The sequence below is a fragment of the Heptranchias perlo genome, chromosome 2 (genome assembly GCF_035084215.1).
Source record: "Heptranchias perlo isolate sHepPer1 chromosome 2, sHepPer1.hap1, whole genome shotgun sequence".
Taxonomy (NCBI): Eukaryota; Metazoa; Chordata; class Chondrichthyes; order Hexanchiformes; family Hexanchidae; genus Heptranchias; species Heptranchias perlo.
Window position 1 is genome coordinate 163,140,218 of NC_090326.1, and position 18,966 is coordinate 163,159,183.

Here is an 18,966-nt window from a genome sequence, read left to right on the forward strand (position 1 = left end):
TTCACCTCACCCACTTTTGAGTGGGGTGGGGGCGTGTATATGTTGCGATGCACAAGGCATCGCAGTTGTGTGGGACAGGCTGGATGGACCAGAGGGTCTTTTCCTGTCCGTCATTGTTCATAAGCCCGTTACCAGACACTAACAAACTTTGCGACATATGCAATGAAATAACTTGAGGCAGCAAGTTTAAGATTTCATGTACTGTGCCTGATTTAAAGGGGTAACGACTAGACCAACACAACTTGTATTTATATAGCACCTTTAACCTTAGTAAGATGTCTCAAGGCGCTTCACAGGAGTGAAATCAGACAAACAAAATTTGACACCAAACCAACTAAGCTTGGTCAAAGAGGTAGGTTTTAAGGAGCGTCTTAAAGGAGGAGAGAGAGAGGTTGAGAGGCAGAGGGGCTTAGGGAGGGAATTCCATGCTTCTCGATTTACCTAGTCTTCCCTCCTACTCTTTGCAGCCTCAGTGGGCTCTTGCACTATTGGGACTGTGCCTTTCACCGCCGATCCTCGATAATAAATAATACTGGAGGATGCGATAAAGAAAAAGACAAGACGGACGATTCATTTCTGCACAAAATCCTTTCTTTATTCCTCAGCAGCTTCGGAAACCGTCGGCAGTCTTTAGATCTTGTTAAAAGCAGCAACGTCAACGCTTTGCACCTGAAAATGATCGAAGGAAGAAAAGGTGCTGATTATAAGGAGTGTAAACCATCATTTAACCACAAACGCTACAGAGTTAAAGGTGTCACGAGTCGCTGTGGCAATGCACAGCAACAAGAGCAAAAAGACACGGGTCCAAACCCCCTCCCAAAATGGGTTTACGATGTAAATTGTGTTACAGAGGAATATGGTGACGGGGTCCAATTGTGTTCTATGGGCATGGAGACTATCAGAGGACAGGCCATCGTTGGGCTGCACTTCCCAGCAGCATTAGTGACGCAGCTCGACCACAGAGGCAGCACATACCGAGCCGATCCGGTCCAACCTCTCTACACATCGACACTTGCAGCAGAGGTCAGCGATAGGGATAAGGGACAGGAATTCAGGGGCTATACTCTCTTCCCAGGAGTGTGGTGGCAAACTGCAGTGGTCCTACTAGTGCCTCAGTTGAGATCAGCTGACTGGGAATTGAACCTGGCACTGCTCCGATTTACAGCACTGGAGGCCATTCAGCCCATCGTGCCTGTGCCGGCTCTTTGAAAGAACTATCCAACTAGTCCCATTGCCCTGCTCTTTCCCCATAGCCCTGTAAATATTTTCCCTTTAAGTATTTATCTAATTCCCTTCTGAAAGTTACTATTGAATCTGCTTCCACCGCCCTTTCAGGCAGCGCATTCCAGATCATAACAACTCGCTGCGTAAAAAAAACGTTTCCCCATGTCGCCTCTGGTTACCGACATCTTCTGCCAATGGAAAGTTTCTCCTTATTTACTCTATCAAAGCCATTCATGATTTTGAACACTTCTGTCAAATCTCCCTTAAAAGATCTCCCCTTGTACACACTACTCACTGGATGAATTCGCTGAGTCGTCTTGGGGAGGACTATTAACTTTCCTTTTATCGAATCAGTGAACATTTCTCCTTGGTCCCACCAACCCTGGGTATCCGTGACCAGCCCCCACCCCCCACTGTAGCCAAGCTGAGTGGACGCTTGCTCCCAAACCAGTGTCATTCTGAACTGGCCATTAGAAAATACACTGGGATGTGACTGGAACATCTCCGCCCCTCGCTCTGATCTTTTCCAACCCTGGGGGAGACCTCTCTCTATCACTTTCTCAATCCCCACACCAGCTGAGGCTGGTAACTTAGACGTGTACGTGTGCGCTCTCGTGTGTGCGCGCTCTCGTGTGTGCGCATGCTTTTAAAAAATTTAATTCGGAGGATGTGGGCGTCAATGGCAAGGCCGGCATTTATTAACCATCCCTCATTTGATACAACTGAGCATCTTGCTAGGCCACTTCAGCGGGCAGTTAGGAGTCAACCACGTTGATGTGGGACTGGAGTCGCGTTTTGGCCAGACAGGGTAAGGACAGCAGGTTTCCTTCCCTAAAGGTGAACCAGTTGGTTTTTACCACAATCCCGACAAAAAAACACAAATTCAAATTCGCAAACTGCCACGGTGGGATTTGAACTCGCGTCCCCTGGATTATTAGTCCAGTCACATAACCACAAGATAACGGTGTGGGGAAAACAAGGACAGAGAAGGAGGTGGAAACTCTACTTGTTCTGTCAGTGCAGTGCTTCATTCCAGCTCGTGCTGCCATTCAAACAAGGAGCAGACGGCAGTCCCCGTACAAAACAGACTCTCAGCAACACCGCTGGGAAACCACAGCTCAGACAGTAACTCCACAATAGGACCCTGGGTTTAACCCTTGGCAGTGTGCGGTGTCAGCTGTTCTCAGTCAGACTAGGGCCAAGGGTGCTACAATTAACCTCAGCATCACCGACCTTGGGGCATGGGGCCATGATTTGGGGGCGGGAGGTGGAGAATATGCAGAGTTCCAACAAAAGTACGCAGTGGAAGTGCTTTGGGATGATCAAGGTGCTATATAAAGGCATGGTCTGATCAACGGTGATGCCTGCTGGAAGAGCACGTGTATAGATGCGGGACAGCAACAACAATTTGCATTTATATAGCGCCTTTAACATAGTAAAACGACCCAAGGCGCTTCACAGGAGCGATCAAACAAAATTTGACATCTCGTTATGTGGCTCGGTATTAGGACAGATGACCAAAAGCTTGGTCAAAGAGCTAGGTTTTAAGGAGCATCTTAAAGGAGAGAGGTGGAGAGGTTTAGGGAGGGAATTCAAAAGCTTAGGGCCTAGGCAGCTGAAGGCCGCCAATGGTGGAGCAATGAAAATCGAGGATGCGCAAGAGGGCCGAATTGAAGAAGCACAGAGATCTGAGGGTTGTAGGGCTGGAGGAGGTTACAGAGATAGGGAGGGGAGAGGGCACAGAGGGATCTGAAAACAAGGATGAGAATTTTAAAATCGAGGCGTTGCCGGACCGGGAGCCAATGTAGGTCAGTGAGCACAGGGGTGATGGGTGAACGGGACTTCGTGGGAGTTAAGATACGGGCAGCAGAGTTTTGGACGATCTCAAGTTTACGGAGGGTGGAAGAAAGGAGGCCGGCCAGGAGAATACTGGAACAGTCCTGTCTAGAGGTAACAAAGGCATGGATGAGTTTCAACAGATGAGCTGAGGCAGGGGCGGAGATGGGCGACGTTACAGAGGTGGAAGTAGACGGTCTTGGTGATGGAGTGGATATGTGGTCGGAAGCTCATCTCAGCGTCAAATAGGACGCCAAGGTTGCGAACGGTTTGGTTCAGCCTCAGACAGTGGCCAGGGAGAGGGCTGGAGTCGGTGGCTAGGGAACGGAGCTTGTGGCGGAGACCAAAGACAATGGCTTCGGTCTTCCCAATATTTAGTTGGAGGAAATTTTTACTCAACCAGTACTGGATGTCGGACAAGCAATGTGACAAATGAGACAGTGGAGGGGTGGAGAGAGGTGGCAGTGAGGTAGAGCTGGGAGTTATCAGCGTCATTGTGGAATCTGACGTGTTTTCGGATGATGTCACCGAGGGGCAGCATGTAGATGTGTAACTGGAGGGGGTTAAGGATAGATCCTCAGGGGACTCCGGAAGTAATGGTGCAGGAGCGGGAAGAAAAACCATTGCAGGTGATTCTCTGGCTACACCTGGATAGATAAGAATGGAATCAGGTGAGTGCAGTCCCATCCAGACGAAGGAGAGGCACTGGAGGAGGATGGTGTGGTCAACCGTGTCAAAGGCTGCAGACGGGTCGAGAAGGATGAGGAGGGATAGTTTACCACGGTCACAGTCACATAGGATGTCATTTGTGACTTTGTTAATGGCCGTTTCAGTACCGTGGCAGGGGCGGGAACCTGATTGGAGGGATTCAAACATGGAGTTGTGGGAAAGATGAGCACAGATTTGGGAGGTGACAACACGTTCAAGGTCTTTAGAGAGGAAAGGGAGGTTGGAGATGGGGCGGTAGTTTGCAAGAGCAAGGGTGGCTTTTCTGAGGAGGGGTTGATGGCGGCAGATTTGATGGGGAGGTGCCAGTACCCGAGGAGAGGGGACCGTTAACAATATCAGCTAACATGGGGGCCAGGAAGGGAAGTTGGATGGTCAGCAGTTTGATGGGAATAGGGTCGAGGGGGCAGGAGGTGGGTCTCGTGGTCAAGATGAGCTCGGAGAGGGCATATGGGGAGATAGGAGAGAAACTAGAGAAAGATGCGAGTTCAGGACTAGGGCAGGGGGGAACCTTAGGGGAAGTTTGGCTTGGTGGGCTGGGGTAAGGGAGGGAAGTGGCAGAGGCAGCTGAACGGGTGGTCCCAATCTTAGTGACAAAGAATTCCACAAGCTCCTTGCACTTTTAGTTGGAAGTTAGGGTGGAGGGAGCAGGGGAAGAGGGGATTAAGATGACTGTTTGTAGTGGACGATCCTGGAATAGTGAGCAGTTTTGGCAGGAGAGCAGAACAGATAGTGCTTTATGTGGTCCAGCCAGATCTGGCGATGAATGGCTTAACCAGTTGTCCACCATAAACATTCAAGTCTGCGTCCCTTGGACAAAGTTAGAACATGGCTCGCCTACGATGCCCCCCAAGGTGGAGTAGCCTAGGCTCAATAAGAAGAATGATTCTTTGCATGAGCAATTGAAGGGCCACCAGCTGCCTGGGAAGCTGCTCTGCAGCAGTTGCTAACTCCTTCAGGGGCAGGCAGATGGAGGCCGGTAATAAGAAGCCACCAGGCCGAACTCTATATATCACCCAGGAACCCGACTGGGCAGAAATCATTCACATCACTGACCCTCGCCTATTATGGGATTGGTTCCACTCATAAACATACAACATTGGGGTCCAAATAAAACTAGCTCCAGTAATGCACTGAGCTACACCACCCCCTCCCCCAATAGCCAGCTTTTTAGTCTCCCTGGGATAAAGTGTTTAACACTCACGTAATCGTCAAACTTGGTGATTTCTTCCTCCAGCAGGTCTGTGCCAACCTTGTCGTCTTCCACCACGCATTGGATCTGGAGCTTCTTGATCCCGTACCCAACCGGGACGAGCTTGGAGGCTCCCCAAAGCAAGCCATTGACCTGCACCGTGCGTACACACTCCTCCAGTTTCACCATGTCGGTCTCATCATCCCACTGCAGAGAAGTCACACATTTCAGGTCCTGCCATCACCACAGCATAACTACAGTCAACCCCACTCCCCACAACGAAACTTAAAATGGCCCAACAGGAGCCTTGTGCCCTGCCCTTTCTATAAAATGCCTGTAGCTCAGACACCTGTTGGACCTGAAAACTTGGTGTCCTCCTCAATAGCCCTAAATAAGACCAATCAGCTGTCTGTAGGGGCCGCCTACAGCTAGTTAAACAGCCTGTCCATTTTGTCAATTGCAATTGCTTTGAACGTTGATCAGCTCATGAATAAAGTTTCAGCAGTCAAAGTGGTAGAAATTCCAGTGGGGCCGTAATCGGGAGTTACACCCGAAATTACACCCACTCACGTGCCCATTTTCACCCAAATTTCCTGCCAATCTCATTAACATACACCGGAACGTAAAAATGGCCGTAAATCAGGAAAGCACCGAAGTCACACAATGCGTTCCTTCATTAAGTATGAAAATTAAAGTTTCAAGCCATCTAACTATTATTCATGCACATTAGTCCCAGCATGTTTAAGAACACGCAATCATGGAAGCCTTTCGATTTTTAATGCGACTTAATGGTATTCAAAGAAACTGAAAATACAGACCTCGGTAAGGATAAATAATTTTTTTTAAATTACTCAAAAAAATTGCAGAACACCAGACAATTGACTGTTTCCTGCTGCGCTTAAAATTCTGGGCTTAATTTTACAGCCATTTTGACCCAGCATAATTACAGCTGTACAGCTCTGTAGCCTCTATAATGAGCCGAGCGCAGAGATCAATACAGGCGTAAAAGAGCAAAGAAATTCGGGCGTGGTGTCATTTCGTGCGTAACAAACATGCGCCAGACTTTCCTCGATCTTTTACGACGGGTATTTGCTTTACACTCCGATTAAACATGCCTGAGCACAACTAGGCAAGAAATTGCACCCCAAAATATTTATACCAGTAAAAGGAGCGAACCCCCATTGGTTTCGTGGGCGAAGCTGCAGGGGAAAGACGTGGGTTGACCGAATGTGCATTGTACATAAGAACAAAGAGCAGGAGTAGGCCATTCGGCCCCTCGAGCCTGCTCTGCCATTTGATAAGATCACAGCTGATCTGTTTCTGACCTCAACCCTACTTTCCCGTCTACTACTATAACCTTTGACTCCCTTGTTAATCAGGAATCTACCTAACTCAGCCTTAAAAATATTCAATGACCCTGCCTCCACCGATCTCTGGGGAAGGGAGTTCCAGACTCATGACCCTCAGAGAAAAAATTTCTCCTCATCTCCATCTTAATATGGGAGACCCCTTATTTTTAAACTGTGTCCCCTAGTTCTAGTCTCTCCCACAAGGGGAAACATCCTCTCAGCATCTACCCCTTCTAGTCCCCTCAGGATCTTATATGTTTCAATAAGATCACCTCTCATTCTTCTAAACTCCAATGTATACAGGCCCAACTTGTCCAACCTTTCCTCATAAGATAACCACCTCTCCTCAGGAATCAGTCGAGTGAACCTTCTCTGAACAGCCTCAAATCAATTATGTCCTTTCTGAAATAAGGAGACCAAAACTGCACACAGTATTCTAGATGTGGTCTCACCAATGCCCTGTATAACTGTAGCAAAACATCTCTACTTTTATATTCCATTCCCCTTGCAATAAATGACAACATTCCATTTGCCTTCCAAATCACTTGCAGTACCTGCATACTAACTTTTTGTGATTCATGTACTAGGACACCCAGATCCCTCTGTACCTCAGAGTTCTGCAATCTCTCACCATTTAAATAATATACTGCTTTGCTATTCCTCCTGTCAAAGTGGACAAGTTCACATTTTCCCACATTATACTCCATCTGCCAAATTTTTGCCCACTCACTTAACTTATCTATAGCCCTTTGCAGACTCCTTATGTCCTCTTCACAACTTACTTTTCTACCTACCTTTGTGTCATCAGCAAATTTAGCAACCATACATTCGGTCCCTTCATCCAAGTCATTGATATAGATTGTAAATAGTTGAGGCCCAAGCACTGATCCCTGTGGCACTCCACTCGTTACATCTTGCCAACCTGAAAATGACCCATTTATGTCTACTAACTGTTTCCTGCTAGCTAACCAATCCTTTATCCATGCTAATATGTTACCCCCTACATCATGAGCTCTTATTTTGTGTAGTAGCCTTTGATGTGGCACCTTGTCAAAAGCCTTCTAGAAATCCAAGTACACCACATCCACAGGATCCCCTTTATCCACGTTGCTTGTTACTTCTTCAAAGAACTCTAATAAATTAGTCAAACACAATTTCACTTTCACAAAGCCGTGTTGACTCTGCCTGATTGCATTGAGATTTTCTAAGTGCCCTGCTATAACCTCCTTAATAATCGATTCTAGCATTTTCCCTATGAAAGATGTTAAGCTAACTGGCCTGTAGTTTCCTGCTTTCTGTCTCCCTCCTTTCTTGAATAGAGGAGTTACATTCGCTAGTTTCCAATCTGATGGAACCCTTCCAGAATCTAGGGAATTTTGGAAAATTAATACCAATGCATCTACTATCTCTGCAGCCACTTCTTTTATGACCCTAGGATGAAGTCCGTCAGAACCTGGGGACTTGTCAGCTTTTAATTCTAATAATTTTTTCAGGATCCTTTCCCTGGTGATTGTAAATGTTTTAAGTTCCTCCCTCCCTTTCACCTCTTGATTCACAATTATTTCTGGCATGTTATTTGTATCCTCTACAGTGAAAACGGACGCAAAATATCTGTTCAATTCATTCGCCATTTCCTTGTTCTCCATTATTAATTCCCCAGACTCACTCTCTAGAGGACCAACACTCACTTTACTTACTCTTTTCCTTTTTAAATACCTGTAGAAACTCTTACTATTTGTTTTTATATTTCTAGCTAGCCTTCTCTCGTATTCTAATTTCTCCCTCATTATTCTTTTAGTCATTCTTTGCTCTTTTTTATATTCTAACCAATCTTCTGACCTGCCACTAATCTTCGCGGAATTGTATGCTTTTTCTTTCAATTTGATACTACCTTCAACTTCCTTAGTTAGCCATGGATGGCACGTGCCTGAAAAGGCCACAGATACAATCAGCTGAGTGGCACAGGGGTGGGTGACGCACGGCACTGTCCAGCACACTCATTTGCGGCATTAACCGTTTGCAGCATCAATTCCTAAATCCTCCTCACAGCTTACTTTCCCACCTAGCTTTGTATCGTCAGAAAACTTGGATACATTACACTCTGTCCCTTCATTTAAGTCATTAATATAGATTTTAAATAGCTGAGGCCCCAGCACTGATCCATGCGGCACCCCACTAGTTACAGCCTGCCAACCTGAGAATGACCCGTCTATCCCTACTCTCAGTTTTCTGTCCGTTAACCAATCCTCTATCCATGCTATTATGTTGCCCCCAACCCCATGAGCACTCATCTTGCGTAGCAACCTTTTATGTGGCACCTTATCGAACAGCACAGGAGCCCATTCGGCCCAAAGCAGATGGGATCCTGGGCTTTTTAAATAGAGGCATAGAATTCAAAAGTATGGAAGTCTGATGAACCTTTATAAAACACTGGTTCGGTCACAACTGGAGTATTGTGTCCAGTTCTGGGCACCGCACTTTAGGAAAGATGTGAAGGCCTTAGGAAGGGTGCAGAAGAGATTTACTAGAATGATTCCAGGGATGGGGGACTATAGTTACGTGAATAGACTGAAGAAGCTGGGATTGTTCTCCTTGGAACAGAGAAGGTTGCGAGGAGATTTGATAGAGGTATTCAAAATCATGAAGGGTCTAGACAGAGTAGATAGAGAGAAACTATTCCCATTGGCGGAAGGGTCAAGAACCAGAGGACATAGATTTAAGGTGATTGGCAAAAGAACCAAAGGTGACATGAGGAAAAGCTTGTTTACACAGCGAGTGGTTATGATCTGGAATGCACTGCCTGAGGGGGTGGTGGAGGCAGATTCAATCATGGCCTTCAAAAGGGAACTGGATAAGTACTTGAAAGAAAAAATTTGCAGGGCTACGGGGATAGGGCGGGGGAGTGGGACTAGCTGGATTGCTCTTGAATAGAGCCAGCACACACTTGGTGGGCCGAATGGCGTCCTTCCGTGCTGTAGCCATTCTATGGTTCTATGATCTTGCCTGTGCCGGCTCTTTGAAAGAGCTATCCAATTAGTCCCACTCTCCTGCTCTTTCCCCATAGCCCAGCAAATTTTTTCCCTTCATGTGTTTATTTAATTCCCTTTTGAAAGTTACTACTGAATCTGCTTCCACCGCCCTTTCAGGCAGCGCATTCCAGATCATAACAGCTCGCTGCGTAAAAAAAATTCTCAACTCCCCTCGGGTTCTTTTGCCAATTTCTGTCCTCTGGTTACCAACCTTCCTGCTGGTATAAACTGTTTCTCCTTATTTACTCTATTAATGATCCAGAAAAGCATGGATTTGCTGTTGGCTGCCGTTGCACGGAATTTAGACCTGAACTCTGGCTGTGGTGGGGGGGGGGGGGGCTGGGATGAAGAACACTGAAAAGCAGAAAGTCCAACAATTGAGTAACCTCAGCGCTGCCTGCACTGTCGCCTCAGTGCCTGTCAAAACACAGAGCACAGGGTTTACCAAGCACAGCACCTCTTTATATAAAAAGGACTTTACCCTAAACTGTCTCTGACTGGCCAGCGTCTGTAATTGAGGAAATGTCATATGGGACATGGGGCAATTGAAAGGGCGAAGTCAGTTGCCAACTGTCCTCTCTCCCAGAATAGGGGCCGCTCGTACAATCAGCCGGTCTCCCTCCGTCCCGGCCACCGTGCAGTGAATCGGCTGGAAAGGATCAGGCTCGGCTCTGACTGCCTTCCATATTTCAACAGCCGGTCAACACTCACCGTCAGCGGGCAGATCTCATGGAACAAGGTATAAGAGAGCCGCTGGTGTACATGGAGAGGAAATTTGAAGGGGCGGGGGGGGGGGGGGGGAGCACAGGGGAAGAGGGGCAATTCTTTCTTACCGGGGAAGGAGCAAGAGTAACATGGGGTTGGGTGAAAGATGGATATCTTACAGGTTTCACATCCAACAGAATGGAGGACTTGGCAATAAGGGCGGGCTTCGTGGATTTCTTCGCCGCATATTGACGGAGCCGTTCCTCACGGATCTTCTCAGTCTCCGCATCGTCTTCCTCCTCACTGCTTCCAAAAAGATCAATGTCGTCGTCATCATCATCCTCCTCGGGCGTCTTTGGGACAGGCTTTGAATAAAGAGAGAGCAGTATGTTTACTAGATAAAATCACTGGGCACCAGGGAAGTGCAAATAAACTGCCGTCACCGTCCATTCAACCTTCGCACGAGACCAGTACATTAGCAACCCTAGGCCTTTGAAGAGAGAACTTCAGTGTTCTGGCCAACATTCACTACTCAGCCAACTCCAGCTGAACACACTGACTGGTCATTCATCTCATTTGCACAAATTGGCTGCCACGTTTGCCTACAAAACAACAAAGAACTTGCATTTCTATAGCGCCTCTCACAACCGCAGGACGTCCCATAGCAGTTCACAGCCAATGAATTGCCCGTGAAGAGTAGTCACTGTTGAAATGTAGGAAATGCAGCAACCAATTTGCACACAGCAAGATCTCACAAACAGCAATGTGATAATGACCAGATAATCCATTTCAGTGATGTTGGTTGAGGAATAAATATTGGCCAGGACACCAAGGATGAACTCCCCTGCTCTTCTTCGAATAGAGCCGTGGAATCTTTTATGTCCACCGGAGAGGGCAGGCGGGGCCTCGGTTTAAATTCTCACTTGAAAGACGGCATCTCCGACAGTGCAGCACTCCCTTCAGTCCTGCACTGGGGTGTCAGCCTAGGTTATGGGCTTGAGTCTCTGGAATGGGGCTTGAACCCACAACCTTCTGACTCAGAGATGATAGTGCTACCAACTGAGCCACAGCAGACACCTTAAAACAGCGACTACACTGCAAAAGTAATTCATGTAAAGTGCTTTCGGACGTCCTGAGGGTAAGAAAGACATCATATAAATGCAGTTCTTTGCATTCTCTGAATGTTTGTCGGCACAACTACCTTTCAACGGCCGTACTGACTGCTGGTCACACATCTTGCTGAGTTATTTGCCATAAAATCTGCATTATAAACCCTGCAGACTTCTTACTGAGGCAAAGGTTTCCCTGGGGCAATCATAGTCTCATAGTAGATACAGCACAGGAGGGGGCCATTCAGCCCATCGCGCCTGTGCTGGCTCTTTGAAAGAGCTATCCAATTAGTCCCACTCCCCTGCTATTTCCCCATATCCCTGTAAATGTTTTCCCTTCAAGTATTAATCCAAATCCCTTGTGAAAGTTACTACTGAATCTGCTTCCACCACCCTTTCACAGGCAGTGCACTCCAGATCATTACAACTCGCTGTGTAAATGAGTCAGAATTTGTCCAAGTTCTCCCAGTAGCTCTGGATGTAAACACACCATGCGGTCTGGTAACTATCATCATCCAGCGACAGGCACATCAAGCAAGGACAGGGCCAATTTCAGATGAGGTGCCCATCATGGTGGAACAGCACATGGACACTCAACTGTGACGGTGATGTACTGGAGGGTGCCTATCAATCCATGCTCCTACACACGGTCAATCCCTTGAGGAGGAGACTATAAGAAGATAAAAATATTTCTTGGTATCTTACCTTGCTGTGTAGGGCTGGCGGGCACACTGCCGGTTTGATGCTGGCCGAGGATCTCTCCACTGTCAACAGGCGAACCTCCAGCTTCGAGAGTGCTAACCGCAGGTCTTCCATCTCTAGCCACGGGTGAACAAGGAGCAACATCAAGGTACAATACATATACAGACCGCGCAAAAATCAAAACAATTTACAGCGGAACCTCTGCTAGGGGCTGGGGTTGTTCTCTTTGGAACAGAGGAGGGGTGATTTAATTGAGGTGTACAAAATTATATGGGGCCTGGATAGAGTGGATAGGAAGGACCTAGTTCCCTTAGCAGAGAGGTCAATAACCAGGGGGCATAGATTTTACGTGATTGGTAGAAGGATTAGAGGGGAGTTGAGGAGAAATATTTTCACCCAGAGGGTGGTGGGGGTCTGGAACTCACTGCCTGAAGGGGTGGTAGAGGCAGAAACCCTCAACTCATTTAAAAAGTACCTGGATGTGCACTTGAAGTGCCGTGACCTGCAGGGCTACTGACCAAGTGCTGGAAAGTGGGATTAGGCTGGATGGCTCATTTTCGGCCGGCGTGGACATGATGGGCCGAATGGCCTCCTTCTGTGCCATAAATTCTCCATGATTCTATGATCTAGGGACCCCCTCCATGCCACTGAATATTGCAGATTGGCGGATAATCGAGGATCTGCTGATTTTGGTCTTACTCATAGGGCATATCACAGGAAACCTGAGCAGGGAGACAGGGAAGGGGGAAACAAGGATAGAAACAAAAGGCAGAAAGGGAAGAAGCAATAGTGAAAGGCAGAGAAAACAAGGGCGTAAAAGAAATAGGGCCATAGTGCAAAATAAAACTCAGATGACTAGCAATTTTAAAAAGACAAGTCTAAAGGCATTGTGTCTTAATGCACGGAGCATTCGCAATAAGGTAGATGAAGTAACAGCGCAGATAGATATTAATGGTTATGATATAGTTCCGATTACGGAGACATGGCTGCAGGGTGACCAAGGATGGGAACTGAACATCCAGGGATATTCAATATTTCGGAAGGACAGGCAAAAAGTGAAAGGAGGTGGGGTAGCGTTATTAGTAAAGGAGGAAATCAATGCAATAGTGAGGAATCACAATGTGGAATCTGTATGGGTGGAGCTAAGAAACACCAAGAGGCAGAAAACGTTGGTGGGGGTTGTCTATAGGTCCCCAAACAGTAGTGGAGATGTAGGGGACAGGAAATTAGAGGCACCTGCAAGAAGGGTACAACTATAATCATGGGTGACTTTAATATACATATAGATTGTTCAAACCAAATTAGCAATAATACTGTGGGGGAGGAATTCCTGGAGTGTGTACGTGATGGTTTTCCAGACCAATACTTTGAGGAACCAACTAGAGAACAGGCGATCCTAGACTGGGTATTGTGCAATGAGAAAGGATTAAATAACAATCTTGTTGTGCGGGGTCCCTTAGGGAAGAGCGACCATAACATGATAGAATTCCTCATTAAGATGGAGAGTGAAGCAGTTGAATCCGAAACTAGGGTCCTGAATCTAAATAAAGGAAATTACGAAAGTATGAGGTGTGAGTTGGCTATGATAGATTGGGGAACTTTACTAAAAGGGATGACGGTGGATAGGCAATGGCTAATATTTAAAGAACGTGTGCAGGAATTGCAACAATTATTCATTCCTGTCTGGCGCAAAAATATAACAGAAAAGGTGGCTCAACCGTGGCTTACAAAAGAAATTAGGGATAGTATTAGATCCAAACAGGAGACATATAAAATTGCCAGAAAAAGAGGCAAGCCTGAGGATTGGGAGCAGTTCAGAATTCAGCAAAGGAGGACAAAGAGATTGATTAAGAGGGGAAAAATAGAGTATGAGAGTAAACTAGCAGGGAACATAAAAACTGACTGTAAAAGCTTCTATAAATATGTCAAGAGAAAAAGATTAGTGAAGACAAATGTAGATCCCTTACAGTCAGAAATGGGGGAAATTATAATGGGGAACAAAGAAATGGCAGAACAATTAAACACATACTTTGGTTCTGTCTTCACAAAGGAGGACACAAATAACCTCCTGGAAATGATAGGGAACCAAGGGTCTAGTGAGAGGGAAGAACTGAAGGAAACCAGTATTAGTAAAAAAACAAATAGTGCTCGGGAAATTAATGAGGCTAAAGGCTGACAAATCCCCAGGGCCTGATAATCTACATCCCAGAGTACTAAAGGAAGTGGCCCTGGAAATAGTGGATGCATTGGTGATCATCTTCCAAAATTTTATAGACTCTGGAACAGCTCCTACAGATTGGAGGGTGGCAAATGTAACCCCACTATTTAAAAAGAGAGGGAGAGAAAAAACAGGGAATTACAAACCAGTTAGCCTAACATCAGTAGTGGGGAAAATGTTAGAGTCTATTATAAAAGATGTGATAACAGAACACTTGGAGCGCATTAACGGGATTGGACAAAGTCAGCATGGATTTATGAAAGGGAAATCATGCTTAACAAATCTAAATCTACTGGAGTTATTTGAGGATGTAACTAGTAGAATAGATAGGGGAGAACCAGTGGATGTGGTGTATTTGGATTTTCAGAAGGCTTTTGATAAGGTCCCACATAAGAGGTTAGTGTGCAAAATTAAAGCACATGGGATTGGGGGGAATATACTGGCATGGACTGAAAATTGGTTGACAGACAGGAAACAGAGAGTAGGAATAAACGGGTCTTTTTCTGGATGGCAGGCAGTGACTAGTGGGGTACCGCAGGGATCAGTGCTTGGACCCCAGCTATTCACAATATATATCAACGATTTGGATGAGGGAACTAAATGTAACATTTCCAAGTTTGCAGACGACACAAAGCTAGGGTGGAATGTAAGCTGTGAGGAGGATGCAAAGAGGCTCCAATGTGATTTAGACAAGTTGGGTGAGTGGGCAAGAACATGGCAGATGCAGTACAACATGGATAAATGTGAGGTTATCCACTTTGGTTGTGGAAACAGAAAGGCAGATTATCTGAATGGTGATAGATTGGGAAAAGGGGAGGTGTAACGAGACCTGGGTGTCCTTGTACACCAGTCACTGAAAGCGAGCATTCAGGTGCAGCAAGCAGTTAGGAAGGCGAATGGTACGTTGGCCTTCATTGCAAGAGGATTTGAGTACAGGAGCAGGGATGTCTTACTGCAGTTATACAGTTCCTTGGTGAGATCACATCTGGACTATTGTGTGCAGTTTTGGTCTCCTTATCTGAGGAAGGATGTCCTTGCCATGAAGGAGTGCAACGAAGGTTTACCAGACTGATTCCTGGGATGGCAGGACTGATGTATGAGGAGAGATTGGGTCGACTAGGCCTATATTCACTAGAGTTTAGAAGAATGAGAGGTGATCTCATCGAAACATAAAATTCTAACAGGATTAGACAGACTAGATGCAGGGAGGATGTTCCCGATGGCTGGGTTGTCCAGAACCAGGGGTCACAGTCTCAGGATACGGGGTATGCCATTTAGAACCGAGATGAGGAGAAATTTCTTCACTCAGAGGGTGGTGAACCTGTGGAATTCTCTACCACAGATGGCAGTGGAGGCCAAGTCATTAGATGTATTCAAGAAGGAGATAGATTATATTTCATAATGCTAAAGGGATCAAGATATGGGGAAAAAGCGGGAACAGGGTACTGAGTTAGACAATCAGCTATGATCATTTTGAATGGCGGAGCAGGCCCAAAGGGCCGAATGGCCTACTCTTGCTCCTATTTTCTGTTTCTATCATATCCCAGTATGACAATCTTTCTTGGGCAATGAGGTGGATCCGTCAGCAGATTGTGGTTACCAGGCAGGACCTTGTGTCAAGGACTTGGCCACGTGAGAATTCAGGCAGATATCGGGGACATGGATAACGGAGGTTCCGCTGTGTTTTGTGTCTGCTCGAACTTCAATTATACTGAAGAACAAAAAGAAGGCAACTGGGTAAATTTAGAGATATTGAGTCGATGAAGTAGCAGTGTGGTGCTCCTACGAGCCTTCTGCATTCAGTGCCTGCAGCTCCACCTGCAGACCTCCCACACATTTGCACATGGTAGGGAGTTTGGATGATACCTGCCGATCGCTACAGTGAAAGATTATAGCCACAGAACTATAACTATGACAGACTGAAGAGGCGTTTAATATTATGCAGAGAATTGGCAGGATAGATATGGAGCGACTCTTCTCTCTAAATGGTCCCCATATTATAAAAAGGACAGAAGAGGCACTGGAAGAAGGTGCAAAAAAGATTTACAAAGAATGATACCAGAACTGAGAGTTTATAACTCAGTTCTGGTATCAAAAAGATTGAACAGGCTAAGACTCTATTCTCTAGAAAAGAGAACGCTGAGGGGTCACCTGATTGAGGACTTCAAGATTATGATGGGGTTTGAAAGGGTAGACGTAGAGAAGGTGTTTCCACTTGTGGGGGAAACCAGAACTAGGGGGCCATAAATATAAGATAGTCACTAATAAATCCAATAGGGAATTCAGGAGAAACTTCCTAACCCAGAGAGTGGTTAGAATGTGGAACTTGCTACCATAATAGTTGAGGCAAATAGCATAAGATACATTTAAGGGGAAGCTAGATAAACACATGAGGGAGAAAGGAATAGAAGGATATGCTGATAGGGTTAGATGAAGAGGGGTGGGAGGAGGCTCGTGTGGAGCATAAACACCGGCATAGACCAGTTGGGCCGAATGGCCTGTTTCTGTGCTGTGAATTCTGTGTAATTAGGGTCCTGTGGACATCGGGTAAGAACAGGATGGAGCTCAGCTCTGATGCTGCACCTGCCAACACTCACTGTATAAACCCAGGTGAGAAATGACTATCTGGGTGAGCAAGTCAACGGTGACCAGCTCCTCCAGAACTGGTCACCTTTGACTCACTCACCCAGATAGTGATTTGCAATCAGTGCAAAAGGTATAGAGGGTGCGAAATGCATAAACTGCATTCAGGAGAACTTTTTTAGCCGGTTCTTAGCAAGTCCAATAAGAGGGAGGGGCAACTCTGGATTTAGTTTTAGGGAATGAAGCAGGGCAGGTGGAAGGAGTATCAGTGGGAGAGCATTTTGGTGGTTGTGATCATAATTCTGTTAGATTTGCAAACATCCGTAGATATGGGGATGGTGCCAGAGGACTGGAGAATTGCAAGTGTTACTCTTGTCCAAAAAGGTATAAGGATGAACCCAGCAACTATAGGCCAGTCAGTTTAACCTCAGTGGTGGGGAAATTTTTAGAAACGATAATCTGGGACAGAATTAACAGTCACTTGGACAAGTGTAGATTGATTAGGGAAAGCCAGCACGGATTTGTTAAAGGCAAATCGTGTTTAAAAAACTCTCATCAAGTTAGTTAATGAGATAACAAAGAGGGTAGATGAGGGCAATGCAGTTGATGTGGTGTATATGGACTTTCAAAAGGCGTTTGATAAAGTGCCGCACGGTAGGCTTATCATCAAGATTGCGGCCCATGGAATAAAGGGGGCAGTAGCAACATGGATACAGAATTGGCTAAGGGACAGGAAACAGAGAGTAGTGGTGAACGGTTGTTTTTTCAGACTGGAGGGAGGTGTACAGTGGTGTTCCCCAAGGGTTGGTGCTGGGACCACTGCTTTTCTTGATATATATTAATGACTTGGACTTGGGTGTACAGGGCACAATTTCAAAATTTGCAGATGACATAAAACTTGGAAGTGTAGTAAACAGTGAGGAGGATAGTGATAGATTTCAAGAAGATATAGACAGGCTGGTGGAGTGGGTGGACACGTGGCAGATGAAATTTAATGCAGAAAAATGCGAAGTGATACATTTCAGTAGGAAGAATGAGAGGCAATATAGACTAGTGGCACAATTCCAAAAGGGGTACAGGAACAGAGAGATCTGGGAGTATATATGCACAAATTGTTGAAGGTGGCAGAGCAGGTTGAGAAAGCGGTTAAAAAGGCATACCATAAATAGAGGCACTGAGTACATACAAACATAGGAATTAAGAGGAGTAGGCCATTCAGCCCCTCGAGCCTGCTCTGCCATTTGATAAGATCATGGCTGATCTGAATGTGACCTCAACCCTACTTTCCCATCTACCTACTATAACCTTTGACTCCCTCGTTAATCAGGGATCTATCTAACTCAGCCTTAAAAATATTCAATGACCCTGCCTCCACCGCTCTCTGCAGAGGGAGTTCCACAGACCCACAACCCTCAAAAAAAAATTTCTCCTCATCTCCATCTTAAATGGGAGACCCCTTATTTTTAAACTGTGTCCCCTGGTTCTAGTCTCTCCCACAAGGGGAAACATCCTCTCAGCATCTATCCCTTCTAGTCCCCTCAGGGTCTTATATGTTTCAATAAGATCACCTCTCATTTTTCTAAACTCCAATGTATACAGGCCCAACTTGTCCACATCTTTCCTCATAAGATAATCCCCTCATCCCAGGAATCAGTCGAGTGAACCTTCTCTGAACCGCCTCTAAAGCAATTATATCCTTTCTTAAATAAGGAGATCAAAACTGCACACAGTATTCTAGATGTGGTCTCACCAACGCCTTGTACAACTGCAGCAAAACATCTCTACTTTTATATTCCATTCCCCTTGCAATAAATGACCACACTCCATTTGCCTTCCTGATCACTTGCTGTACCTGCATACTAACTTTTTGTGATTCGTGTACTAGGACACCCAGATCCCTCTGTACCTCCAGAGCTCTGTAATCTTTCTTCATTTAAATAATTTACTGCTTTGCTATTCCTCCTGCCGAAGTGGACAAGTTCACATTTTCTCACATTATACTCCATCTGCCAAATTTTTGCCCACTCACTTAACTTATCTATAGCCCTTTGCAGACTCCTTATGTCCTCTTCACAACTTACTTTCCTACCTACCTTTGTGTCATCAGCAAATTTAGCAACCATACATTCGGACCCTTCATCTAAGTCATTGATATAGATTGTAAATAGTTGAGGCCCAAGCACTGATCCCTGTGGCACTCCACTCGTTAAATCTTGCCAACCTGAAAATGACTCATTGATACCTACTCTCTGTTTCCTGTTAGCTAACCAATCCTTTATCCATGCTAATGTGT

The 18,966-nt window shown here is 45.8% G+C and overlaps 1 protein-coding gene across 7 annotated transcripts in view; it reads right to left on the reverse strand.

Annotated features, from left to right (window-relative positions):
* Positions 1-573: 573 nt before the first annotated feature.
* The window catches only part of eef1db (eukaryotic translation elongation factor 1 delta b (guanine nucleotide exchange protein)), a 52,414-nt gene continuing 34,021 nt past the window's right edge, over positions 574-18,966 (reverse strand). For all 7 annotated transcript variants that reach the window (XM_067968499.1, XM_067968490.1, XM_067968474.1 and 4 more), the window contains 4 exons: positions 11,876-11,988; positions 10,241-10,426; positions 4,991-5,185; positions 574-669 (listed from right to left, as the gene is read on the reverse strand). In XM_067968499.1, coding sequence (XP_067824600.1) covers positions 631-669; positions 4,991-5,185; positions 10,241-10,426; positions 11,876-11,988 — 533 coding nt within the window. In that variant the 3' untranslated portion in view covers positions 574-630. The remainder of the gene's footprint in view (positions 670-4,990; positions 5,186-10,240; positions 10,427-11,875; positions 11,989-18,966) is intronic.